The 13,265-nt window shown below is 39.5% G+C and overlaps 1 protein-coding gene across 7 annotated transcripts in view; it reads right to left on the bottom strand.

Moving 5' to 3' along the window:
* Window positions 1-474: 474 nt before the first annotated feature.
* The window catches only part of ABLIM2 (actin binding LIM protein family, member 2), a 117,437-nt gene continuing 104,646 nt past the window's right edge, over window positions 475-13,265 (bottom strand). For all 7 annotated transcript variants that reach the window (XM_009328825.1, XM_009328827.1, XM_009328826.1 and 4 more), the window contains one exon: window positions 475-2,230. In XM_009328825.1, coding sequence (XP_009327100.1) covers window positions 2,117-2,230 — 114 coding nt within the window. In that variant the 3' untranslated portion in view covers window positions 475-2,116. The remainder of the gene's footprint in view (window positions 2,231-13,265) is intronic.

Below are 13,265 nucleotides of genomic sequence, written 5' to 3'. Positions count from 1 at the left end.
CGGTCTTCACCAGCGTCAAACTTATTCCTCATCATTACTTACTCAACCAATTGTTCTCCTGGATTTAGATTTTCATAGTACCAATGGACCTTGCTGATCACATTTTAGATTGGCCCATTTCAGTGTGCTGCCAGTTTTCACATGTAGGCAAAATGTAACAAGCTATTCTGAGGTTGAAGAGCATTATGGATGCCGCCTACAGGTGATCAGGAGCTCTCAGTTAAGACTGGCTAATGGTTCTGTACGCTGAACATCACCAGTGAAGCAGCTTTTGCTTGGTGAGATGTGCCAGTTGCTAGATGGACTGTTTAAATCATGACCAACTTTACAGTAACTTGACATTCAGAGGTACACTTAACGCTCTCCTCACTGAGCAAAAATAATGCAAATTACATATTATTTACATTAATATCATGGGAAGACCCTATGCAGAACAGCAGTGCAATCTAAAAATTATACACGTTAGCGAAGTCATTCAGTTATGTCTTTGTTTTAATGAATTTTTTAAACATTTGTATCATCAGACAAAACATTTAGGTCATGAGAAAATATTTATTTCCAACAGCACGGATTTTGAAAGTTAGTTGGAAGAAGGCATGTTCAATGCTATGGTTTTTCCAATGCTGGGTCAGTTGAAACAGTGTGTTGTAGTGCATATATTAACCAGTTACTTTAAGGAAATGCAAAAAGACATAGTGAAGTAGGAAGTGAGTACAAACATTCAAGGCAGTAAAAATGCAGAATACTGACACATGGCTGAAAAATGTACTTTTTGTAATGCTCTTTTAGTATCACACAAAACTAGCAACTCACTTTAAACCATTCTTTGTCAGCAACCATACTTCTGACCATATGAAATTATTAAATTTAATACAGTCTTTCAGCTGGAAGAGATATTAAGGTCTAACGCTCATATCAAATGCTTAGATTTTGTTAGCTTTGCTTGTTATTTAAGATAGTTTCAAGGTACTGCACCAGTATCACATAGTTTTTTTTTTTTTAAATTGATTTGTAGAGAAACATGCAAATAGTAACGCATGAGGGTTTTATATATTTGATTATAACTGGATGTATTATTGATAGAGCACACCAAGCTTTTTTTGTTACATTTTATGCTGAACTGTTCCATTTCCACACCTACCAATTGCCATCACAGTTCTCATGGCTTACTACATGAAGTCAGAAAGTGGAGAAAGTAAGAATGTCTTTACTTAGGACATATATTAATGAAAATAATTCTTTTATAGATAGATATATCTATCTACACATAATTAAGATTACATGGTATTTTTATCAGCATGAAATGTAAAAAAAAGTTCTCCAAACACCCCAAACTAGTAGGAAAACACAGTTAACTGGCACAATACACTCTTAAACCAGTTTTGTATAAGGCTTCAGTTTTCCTGATGAATGGGACTAAATTTATAAGTAGGTCTGTATAAATTTTAGTCATTATAACTGTTTTATGTCACAATATATTCTTAATAAAATAAAAACTCTTGTGTTGTAATTAAAGATAGCTAGTTACCTTCTAGGCAAATATGACCTTTTAGAGAGTAGGCTGTGTCTAAAGTGTAAGAAGTAGAATTAAGGTGCTTCCATATTTTTGCTTTCATTCTTAAAAAGTACCACACATAGACAATTGCAATAATTGCTTGCGGACATGCTTTTCTTTGGCTTTTACCATATTTTTAATAGCATGTGATCCCCTGTTGGATAATTTTATATTCATTACTTACTTGATTTTGTAAAAGTTGTGTAGTAAAACTTAATGGAACAAAATGTTGGATGCATTTCCTTCGTCACAGCTACACATTTTCTCTTCCTTTCATAATTTCTGTTTGCATCAAGCAATAACTGCAAGCAACAATAAATTTAAAGCTAGATTTTTTGCACGTTGTAAACTGGGTAGGACCAGGAGTTACTGACAAAACCATCTGGTCATGCAAGATTAGCAAATTCTCTGTATTCCAACGTGTTGCCATCTAATCTGTCCTGTTTCCCCTGACACATACTAACACAATGAAGCTGGACAATGGTTCAACAGCAAGTGCATGTGATAGTTCTGGCAAGACTATTTTTGTTTTGATTAAGCACATATTTTATCCGGGAGGGGCTAGAAAAGCAGGGCCTTTTTCTTCAGGTCATTCCGCTTCCAAAGTGCCAGACGATCAAATTCCTCAATGCTCATTTTGAAGACTTCCTGGAACTCTTCAGGGGACAAATGCCTCTTGAAAATGAAAACACAAAAGGTATCATTAAGCTCTTCCGTGCACAGGAATAATTCTGCTCTTCCTAAGTTTTAAAACACACCACAATAATGCATTAGGATTTGCATTTAAATTCCCAAATTGGTTCTGGAAAAGACTGCATCAAAACCAAATGAACTCAGAGTAGCTGGGAAATGAAATTATTGATGGCAGTAGTGACTTTTGAAAAAAAAGAAAATCTTTCCAATATAGTTCCAACTGAGCAGAAGCTACGGTCTTCGGGAAAAAGATGTGTTTATACGCGGTGCTTGATGACAGAGCATGCTGAGACAAATTCAAGCTATTCCAGGACTTTAAAGAGACTGATAAGAATGTAATTTCAGAGTTGGATTTGTTTTGCCTTGATCTTTAATGAGAGCGGTGGACACCACACTGGTCCACTAATAGCAGCCTTGTAACAAAGGAGAGAGCACACTGCTAAATTCTTAAATCCAAAATGTGCTTATCCACAGGGATAAACTCATATCAGAAGTCCAAGTTGGATATAGGTTTTTTTTTAAATGCCAAGAACTATGCTTCTATTTCATGTTTTCATGATTCAATATTAAAAAAAAAAAGATAGATGAAGAGGGGAGAATACCAACATAAAGAATTGGAAGGAGTTAGGATAAGGAAAGTATATACAGTTTGCCTAACAATTACTAGTATACACACAGAAAAGGCACAAAAGATAAATGAGTGAATTACAAATGAGTATCTTATAAAATTCTTCTGATAATTGTGGACTAACTCTTGTTCAAGCGTTTCAGCAGTATCAGTTATGGTTCTCTGTTTCCAATGTGTTAAGCATGCACCGTCTGAAAGGGACAGATTCAGTGCAATGAGAATTACAAATTGCAGTTTTTAAACATGGCCTCTCCTCTTCCACAAAGATTTCCTTGAAAACTGGGACCAGCCCTGCAATCTAATCCTCGCCTCCCCAGCTGAGCTTTTGACTTTAAATTCCCCAGGCGCAGCTCTCCTTCCAGGCACACCCGGGCAGCCCCAGCCTGAGCACCTCGGTGCTTGCTGAAGCACCACCTGCATCCAGAAAAGAGGTCCCCCAAAGCTGCTAAGCGCAAGAAACACTTGGACATGCCTCACACAGCAGAATCAGGCTCAACGCGCATTAGACAAGTGCGTTATTTCAAGGGAAGGATATCGGCCCTTTCCTTTCATCTCACTGTCTCCTGGTTGCAGGACTTCCCAGGAGGTGAGAAACCTGGGTTCAATGTCCTCATCATTTGGAGGAGGCTCAAAAACACCATCTAGTCCACATCACTCACTCCCAAGACGCATGCCAGCAAGTCAGCCAGAAGGGTAATTTTAAGGGACATAGAGTCCTCACGAATGTGAATAATGCTGCCTGCAAATGCTGAGTGCAAGATGCTGAAGGTAGCGGGGAGCACAGCACTCCCCAGAGGCAGGGGAGCCACTGGGTCCTTTAGACTATGTTTTTTTCTGGTAATTCAAGTAAGCCAAGGTTGTCTATCATTTGAACCAGGTCTCAGCATCGTCTGGAAGAGTGCTTGCTGCTGTTAGCCACAACTGTGGCAGGGAGCATGCTAACATGCCCTGGTAATCCCATGATTGTTTACCTGACCAGGATGGACACAGGCCCATTGGCCTACTGTACAAAGCTATTTTTTAGGCAAATTTGAAAGCAGAATTTTACTTTCCACTTATTAACAATGCGTTTATCTTTGTAATGTAAATTTCTCAAGAAAAATTAATGAAGTTGTTTATAAGAAATCACTACATTTAATTACCTTGAATGGTCATTATGGGCCCTTGTGGTTTCTTAAAAAAGGACAGCCTTGGTTTTTTTCCCTTGAGATTCCACATATTCAGAACAACAGTGACTAAGAGCTTGGAACTGAGCCTTCATTTTTCATTTGACCAATGATAGCAACCCACTGTAAGCACTATGCATAGCATGGAACAAACACGCCATGCATATTTGGCAAAGGAGATCCTGTTTTGCATGGAAATGAGCAACATCTGACAATGTATTTTAGAAACAATCTCTCACTGACAGAATTTAATTCTACTGGGTTTGGAAAGAAAAAGTAACCTCTCTGCATTGATTTTTTTTTCATATTTTCCTGGTAATCCAGTGGACAAATGCGAGCAAGCTTAACTTCAGCAATTTCTCACAGCAAGGAACATGTCTGTAAGTTGTGGGACTGAAAAAGAAGTCTGGATGAGCAAAGTGTATCATATTTTATTTTATCTTACTTTCTAGATTGTGGATAAGACTTGAGATGTCCCCTCACTCAGAAGAAAGCAATGACAAACTGTAGTTCATACTCAAAGAGAAAATCAGAAAGCCTATACCCTCCAGGTAAACCCATTTTGCCAATCATCCAAAACCATAGCAAATGTAAAACTTTAAAAGGAATGTTTCACTTTTCTTGAGGTAAATTACGCCATTTCTTCCTAGAAACTGCTGTGGTCTCATCAGATCTGTTTCAATACTGAAGGTCAATGGAGAGAGAGTCAGCAAGCACTGTGTCAGGCCTCAGGCCTTTTCTGCAGGGTGTCAAATACTTGCTAACGCTTCCCCTCCTGACGAAGCTTGCCACCAATCTCAGTACAAGCTCTCCAACTCCCCCTTTCCTCTCCAAGGCCATACTTTGCCATTTATCATTTTGCTTCGCCCTCAGGCTTAGCAAGCTGCATGCAGCTATCCAAGCCAGCATGAATTAGATATGCACTCTGTTCCTCTGTATCCAGATGACATCACCTTCATTCCTTGCATGCACTCATTTTCTAATTATACTGAAGTTTTGTTTTACACCAGCAGCATTTTTTTCCTCACAGAAGTTCTCAGTTGATGCTGCCTGGTCCAAAATGAGTTGAGAGTTTCCAGCCCAGGGATGCAGTAGCAGAGATTGAGATGGAGAAAGCATGAGCTCACTTACTTCCACCTTCCATTCCACTAGGCAGTTTCTTTGCTTTTAGTTCTCCTCCACATACTGTCCCTCATCTCAAGGACTAACAACGAGACTGCAATATTTGCAAAGTTTCTTACTCCATCAATGCATTATCCACATGCAAAATTAATTCTAGTAGAAGGAAATACTTTCCCTTTGGTCTGAACCCTCTCTGAGGACACCAGTCTGTGCCCAGTGGAGCATAATTCCCACTGTTTTCCCTGCATCTCAGCAACTTTCACCATCCCTTTCTTAAGCATCATGGGCTCTAGCTTTGGGACCACCCCTAGAAGCAGCAATGATTACAGTTCTGTCTGCAAATTTTGGAATAAACCTTGATCCCAGAAAGATGTCATCAAACTGGCAAAGCTTCAGATAAAAACAACAAAAGTAATCATGGGTTGCAGAGTTTGATTTATGAGGAAAGACTAAAAGGCCTAAGTATGTATAAGCTTAGCCAAATGATGACTAAGGGAAAATATGGTAAATGTCTACAAATATTTGAAGGGTCTAAACACCATGGGAATAGGCCAGTGTGGGAAGTTTATGTTCATACTTTTCTTTCTATGTGTGATGTTAAATTTTGTCTGCACTATTGTTGGGACTTTCCTAAACCTTATAGCTTTAAGACCTAGAGCTCTTCCCAAACAAAGGCAGAGAAAATGCACCACTAAGAAATCTTAGATTGATTTCTCTTTCTTCTCAGCTATTTGAATATTAATTGGTCTTAACTGAAGCGTTACCTTGTCTCATTAGTCAAACAAAAGAAGAGAAATTGAAAATTACGCGTAGGGAATAGGGAGGATATTAATCTTGAGGTATGAGAGAAGATGTGTGTGCAAAGCTATGCTTTACAAGGCCAAGAACATGATTTCTTTTTTTTTTTAGGAATGGATCAGCTTAAAATATCCAGCTATGTTAATAGTGCATCATTGGGCCATTAATGGAATGGCCAAACTTATTAGTAAAAGTAACATTAATTCCTTTTTTTTTACTAGTGTTGGCCTTGTTTACCCAGTAACATTCATTCCTTTTTTTTTACTATTGTTGGCCTTATTTACACAGGAAGTCTGGGTGTTTTACAGTGTGCTAGTAACTGATTCTTAATTCCCTTTGTGACAATTTGGCCATATTCAGGCAGCTTAACTCAATCTACTTCTCTGCTCTGCAGCAACGGCAAACCTGGGCATGTTGAAGACACTGAGGAGAGTACAGAGGACCAGATTAAGGTCCCCTTCTGCCCACACTGTGAACTGGCTGTATTTAAGTGAGCTCAGTTTGGAAGCTGCATAGTGATGTTAACATGATGCTACCTGAAAACCTTGCTAAAAGATAAGGTAAACAGTTTAAAGGTTCTTCACTAAAAAGACTGCTGTACTGGAGCTCGCAGCATCAGAACATCAGCATTTTGGATATATTTAAGTGTGAAATTGCCACACTAGAAAGGACTACTGCATCATATTGTTGTGATTAAATTGTATTAATCTGAGGCTTGTAAAGTCAATAGTGCTCAGTCTTCTGTTCTGGATAGCATTTTGTGTCAGCTTGCATGGGAAATCAGAAAAAGACAGTGAGACTCAAGTTCAGTAAAGTGCTGAGGATCCACCAGATGTGTCCATGGGTCACAGCAGTGGCTTTATATGGAAGAGGAGAGTTGTGTCTCCAGATGCACAATCTCTCACCTGCACTGACAGCATTTTGGATTAGATATATGGGATCACAACCTTGGGATCCCACTTTGGGAAGCCCGAAGGTGGCCTGCAGCTTGGGAACCTAATACTGCTGCTGTAATTCCTCACCTGGATATTACCTATAGGGCACAGCACTGTGTAAGAGAGGTCACCACACCTTGCTGTAATGATGCTGCTAGCTCTCCTAAAACATACAAACGCACAACAGAAGAATTAAAACGCAAATGTTTCTTATTAAGATATACAGAACTAAGCAAGGACTGAGCTAAACCTCTCTACTGCAATGCAACCACTATAACAGAAAATCCTCATGCTCTACAAAACATGATCATTAAAATGAGCGGTACAGATATGTGCTCATTTTTGAGTCTCTCAGAACAGAAGTAATTAATTGCACATTCAAATACTTGCTCCACAGTGTTATCTCAGAAAGAAGTGATGCTTTTTGCTGTAAATTAATGAGGCTTGTCTCTATTTTTCTGTGGCCTGCTAAAAAGCCACTAATAATTCTAAATAGAGTTACAATGTTTATTTAATTCAATGAGATTTCTTTTCCCCGAGAATAATTGTGCTTTTAATGAAATTCAGAGATCTTCAGAACTAATACTTAGGAACATGGCATTAGTGTGAATAAGTCACAGGAAGGGAAAATTGCAATTAACCTACAGCCGTACTGCAGTAAGCTGTGACCAGGTCATGCTGCACAAGCTTGTTTATTCTGTGTCAGTAATTGGATGGGAGTCCTCATGTGAAAACCTGCTGACGTAGGAAATTCAGAGGGTATCATACTTCCTTATGAGTCAGTATTGAACCAGTGAACCAACAGAGTGGATAGCAGGAGGTGATGAGTTGAAGACTAGAAAAATCAAAGTCCTAATTCCTAGAGGTCATTTAAAACCTCAGGTTTGTTTCTCTTTTGCTTTTTGTTATGTTATGTTCATAAGAAATGACAGCTGAGCATTACATTACCTTTGCTTGAATCCATAGTGAATCTTTCAGCTAGTCTCTCTCTGAAGCACTACTGTGCACTTTATTTTACAGAGAGTAATTTTAAGTAGTTGTCCACTTCAATTCATTTTTTTTCAGAGTCCTTGTAACACTTCCAACCTCTGATCCACAAAATCCAAAAGTAAAAGCTTTTCCAGAGTCTTCAAAATGCAAAATAGTCAAACTAAACTGGGATTTGCTGGGAAAGGTTTATCCACAGGTAAGTGAGCATTCATGTAACTAACCAGATCTTAGCTCTTTAGGGTAGGTAGTGCAGAGGCTTTGCTGGTGGGACATAGTAGACTTTTTCCTGTATTCATTAGGATGTTAAAAGTATCTCAACTGAATACATTTGGAACAATAATAGCCTCCTCCCTTCTCCAGTTTTTCTCCTGTGTTCTCCCCACCCCCATTCCCTCTGTGCCTCTCAGAGTTAGCCCAAATATTACTTTTGGAAGCCCAATCATAATTTTGTGGAAATTTTTCTCTGAATATCTACTGAATTTCTGAATATCTACTGAATTTCGAATCCTCATTTTGCTTTCACAAGGTTTGCACTCTTCCTCCTACTTTCTGTTGTATTGCTGGGGCTCAGCAGGCTTTTCAGAGGTTTCTTCTAAGCCTACTGCATGGCTAATTACAGCTTTGTAATTAGCCATGTGCCACGTTCCCAAGGGAGTATTGAATGTTATGCTCATCTAAGAAGTAATTAAGCTTCACGCTCAATAAATACTTCAAACTATTAAGTAATTATGTGATAGGGGAGGGAAAGTTAGGAAACAGCAGGAGTTGCCACCTAATGAAGTTTTGCTAAATTCAAAAGGTATCAAAAGATAACTAGAGCAACTCCATTGATCAGGGGATGAGGCAGTAGGTGCTACAATTGCAGTTACGCTAGATGAGGGCACTTAGTCACAACACTGAACAGTTGGAGCACTTGTGCAACCGAGCCTTGGCAGGAGGTGTAGAACCCCCTCTCTCCTCTGCTTCCACATAGCAATGTGAGTCCCCAGAAAGGCTCTCAGGAAAAGTAGTGTAACAGAAGCAGCGAGGAAAGGAGTCTGAAACCCTTCCCCAAGCCAATGTCACCCCAAGCATCTATACAAGGCTCCTGGATCTGTGAATATAGCTCGTTTAGTATCTCAGGGTATCATGAAACTTCACAGAGAAGCTGCATTGCACTCAGCACTACTACTGTGGGGTACTTACAGTCTAACCTCTTGTGAAATATCACAAGGCACACACAAAATTTTCTGTAGTAGCATTGTACATTCAATATTTTCCCCAGCTGAGTCATCCATAAATATGCAAGAAGGTGAAAAGATACAAATATTTCTCTCAGGGATATCAATATATTGCCTACACAGCGGTACACATAGAACATCTCTGAGGATAACCTGTGCCATCATTCTGTCATTCAACCAAATGAGCTTTTTCATACTGACATTGACACAAGCAATTGCCTTCAGCAGACTGCTGATAAAAAATATTATATAATTAAGAAAATAATTCATAAATAAAACTAAAGCTATGAATCCATAATGAATTATGAAAATATATAGAAGATTTTGAGTTTCAAAAATTTCATTTGATTTAGGTACAAAATACCTTATGCTTAAAGCAGGTTTTCCAGTTTCCCTTAGTTTGGGCTTTAGTGCTTCTGTAATACGAATGCTCCACATCTAATCTCTGTTCACTCCCACAGCATTTCCACTCTGATAGGAATTAGCTTTCACACGTATCACGTAATTTCTAATGCATATTTTCATTTTATAACGGCTCCTTTCGTAAGGGCTTTGAAAACTTATATAGACATCCAGCACTGATCACAACACAAGCATATGCCTACAATAAGAAACACCACACAAATGTTTTTCAAGTTAAACAGCATGAAGTTCCACTGAAGCCAGTGACCTGCACTTTTTCACTCCAGGTTATGAGCTTCATCGTGAAGTGAGTCCGTAACCTCAAATCCAGCCCCAAACTACAAACTGCACTTCTCTATGTTAAAACACACAGCATTCCAGTTTTGTTCCGATTTTCCCCATCTGAGCTCCAGAGGAGGTGGGACACACAACATTACTTGTATGAATGACACCTAGGAGCTGGGGCTGTTACAAATTCAGGCTCAATTACTGGAAACCAGTGCTAAAATGGTTGCAGCCCAAATGGCTAGAACCCAGGGTGATTGTTGAATAAAAAACAGTGGAAAAAATCTAAAACCAAATCCAGACAAGCAGTTTCAGGAGGAAAAGCATGTTTGAATTAACGTGAGTGCTCTGTTCAAACAAGACCACACCCATGTTTAAATCTCTCACTTCTGTTTACAAGAGAACAAGGTGGCAGATGAAGGTTTGCTACTTGACATTCCAGAATATTTTTTTCCTTAGCAGTTGTTTCAGTGTATCCTTGTTAAATAAACAATGAACAGGCTCTAACAAAAGTGGAATAATTTACTTTCTACTGTATTTGATAGGCATGAATGAATAATGCTTTTAACTCTCTAACATTCAAAAGAAAAGGCTAAAGAAACTAAGATACATTAAGATAAGAAAACCAAATGAAAACACTGAAAGATGGTTTCCAAATGGAAGACTCTAACTATGTTGGCTTTCAAAACTACCAGGCTGTGACCACAAAAGAAATTTTATACTCTGCGATAAAAGCAACCTCAGGAGGCAAAAAAAAATCCATGCAGCTGGGCATGAACTTTGGATGTGCGAGCACTGAATCACATTGCTATGACTGAGTAACAGGCAAACAGTATCTAATCTAAGATAAAAGTATCAAGTGCATGCTTTTAGGAGCCCAAGGCCTAAATCATAAAAGGTATTGAAGTACTTAAAAGAGGTATCAAGATTTTCAAAAGTGCCCATAAGCCCAACTTCCTCTGGAAAAAAAACCCAGGCCACGTGGAAGACCATTACAAAACCAGCAGGTAGGGAATGTGCTAATGTGTACCATCCAAAGGTGATATCTTAGTCCCTGGAAACTCAGGGCTCAACTTGTCCAAAACAGGGAAGTTTGCTCCAGGACAGTTATATTTAAGCCCCTGCATAATAAAATGATCCTTTTGATAAAATGTTCCAAGATAGACCAAATTATGTATTTTTTCAAATGCTTTTGCGGCAAGAGCACCAAATAATCCTATTTTGGAATTATTTTATGTTAAGGCTTTGTCTTCACAGAATACACCAACCTAAGCAAATTAGGGACTTACGGAGGTCTTCAAAACAGGGCCAACTTTAAAATTAGACCACATCCCTCTAGGCCACGTCCAGCTGAGTTTTGCATGCTTCCAGGGACAGAGACTCCACAGCCTCTTGGGCAACCTGTTCCAGTGCACTCTTCTCCCAGTGAGGAACTTGTCCCTTATATCTAATTGTAATTTCCCTTCCTGCAACTTGTGACTGTTGCCTTTTGGCCTTCCAGTGACTACTTCTGAGAAGGGTATGTTTTCCTTTATAACCCCTTTACTTGCAAAGGTGCGCTGCCGAATCATGTTCAGCTTGGTTTCCATCAGGACCTCCAAGTCCTTTTCTGCAGAGTTGTTCCCCCCATCTTGTGCTGCTGAATGGCGTTATTCTGTCACAAGTGTAGGAATCTGGATCTACCTTTGTTGCACTTCATGAGGTCCCTGTTGACCTATTCCTCTAGCCTGGCCAGGTCCCTCTGAATAGAGGCTCTGCTCACCAGAGCATCAACTGCTGTCCCCCCCAGTTTGTGCCATCTGCGGACACGGTGAGGGTGCAATTCCCCTTCTTCACCCAGATTGTATAATCCAATCCTGTCCTACTGCTTTGTTGTTCCGCAACGTTATCTGAATTAACTTGTTCTTCACCATTTCCCGTTAGAATAGCTCATGGGAATGCTGCTCCGTTCATCTAACGCTACAATAAACAGCACTGTGGTAGAGAGAAACTTCTAAAAAAATTCCTGGGCTAAATCGTTATCTAGTGTAAATTCCTCGCATTTCTCATCAGCTTACACTAAACAAAGATCCAGACTATTCATTCAAAAGCCAGAGTGCCAGTAATGTATTTAAAAATCAGCAGGTCATTTATTATAACTCGTTCTCAATGCTGCATGTATTAGTTCACTGTTGGCATAAACATCTCCTCGAGAAGCACAAGGAACTGGGCTACTTCTGCCTCACTACTGAGTTAGAACAAGCAAACAAAAACATGCCGAGTGTTTCTACGCTTAGATGTATGTGCTTTTGAAGAAAGAATTCCTATTATTTGAATGCATTTATTACCAGTTGAGTCGTCCTAATCTCTAGATACCTCTCGGGCTTAGAAAAATATGCATTTTTACAAGAAAATATTTTCTATAATCCTTAAAATAAATTTCTTACACAACAGCATAATCTAAAAAATACTCACTACGGGAGCAAAGTTAGGAAAACACTACCACCCATTAAAACCCCACCCTCCTGTGGTCCTTGACCATTAGCTGAGGCCTTCATTGCAGCCTCCCTTAATTTGACCCAAGGAGCTAATACCATTTCCTTGAGTTCATTTTTCATGACAGGAACACTCAATATAAGAGACTTTCCTTGGAAGAGGGAATCAGAGACAAACAGCAGCTCCTTTTCCAGGACATCTATGCCGGATCATTCAAAGTTCACAACAAACTCTGTTTCACAAACAGGAGCCCGCTTCAAATCAACTTGCAAGAAGGCTGTTAAAATAAATCCAGCTCATGCAGATTTAGTCACCTTATTGCTCCTAAGTAGACCAGGAAATCAGAAACATCACGTGTGAGATATCCTAATCATACCGGACACGGTAAGACCGCTTTCAGGTTTGATAGTTTATATAAAACACAATGATTCTGGGTCTCCTTTCAGTGACACCGCCTGTACCCTGTCTACAGCCATCACAGCCAGGAGCTTGTTCTGATTTGCAGCAACGAGAGCAAGGTGAGGCTTCAGCCCGCAAAACTGATCAGAATAAAACTGGAACATTAGAACATGGATTTTTTTCTTAAAAGATTTTCCTAGATAAATCACTCTACAGTTTGGATAATACATGGGCTTAGCAGTGCTATCACCTTCACCATTTCTGTACGCACAATCCAGCCCTTTCACAAGTGACATTGGCTGTGCAGGATGAAAACAGAAGATCAGCCAGCAATCAGTTCTGCTCGGAGAGAGCACCTGCCTCCTAGAGATCCGTGAGCATCGAATCATACCCTCTAGTGAATGTGAAATGGAGCTCAAGAAAAGGTGAAATCTAAGCTTAGTACCTGCTTCCAGTATTCCCAGTGTTGCCCCCAAAAGCTTGAAGATACCAAGGAATGCTAAGTGGGTTCTCTACTAACAGATGGCGGGGGGGGAGTGTGTGTGTCTGTGGGTCTAATCCTGGTCTGTTCCTGTGCAAACCTATAAACCCACGTAG

This window comes from Pygoscelis adeliae, unplaced genomic scaffold (genome assembly GCF_000699105.1).
Source record: "Pygoscelis adeliae isolate BGI_AS28 unplaced genomic scaffold, ASM69910v1 Scaffold66, whole genome shotgun sequence".
NCBI lineage: Eukaryota > Metazoa > Chordata > Aves > Sphenisciformes > Spheniscidae > Pygoscelis > Pygoscelis adeliae.
Note: the sequence above shows the minus strand (reverse complement) of the source record. Positions and strands in the feature narration are given on the sequence as shown.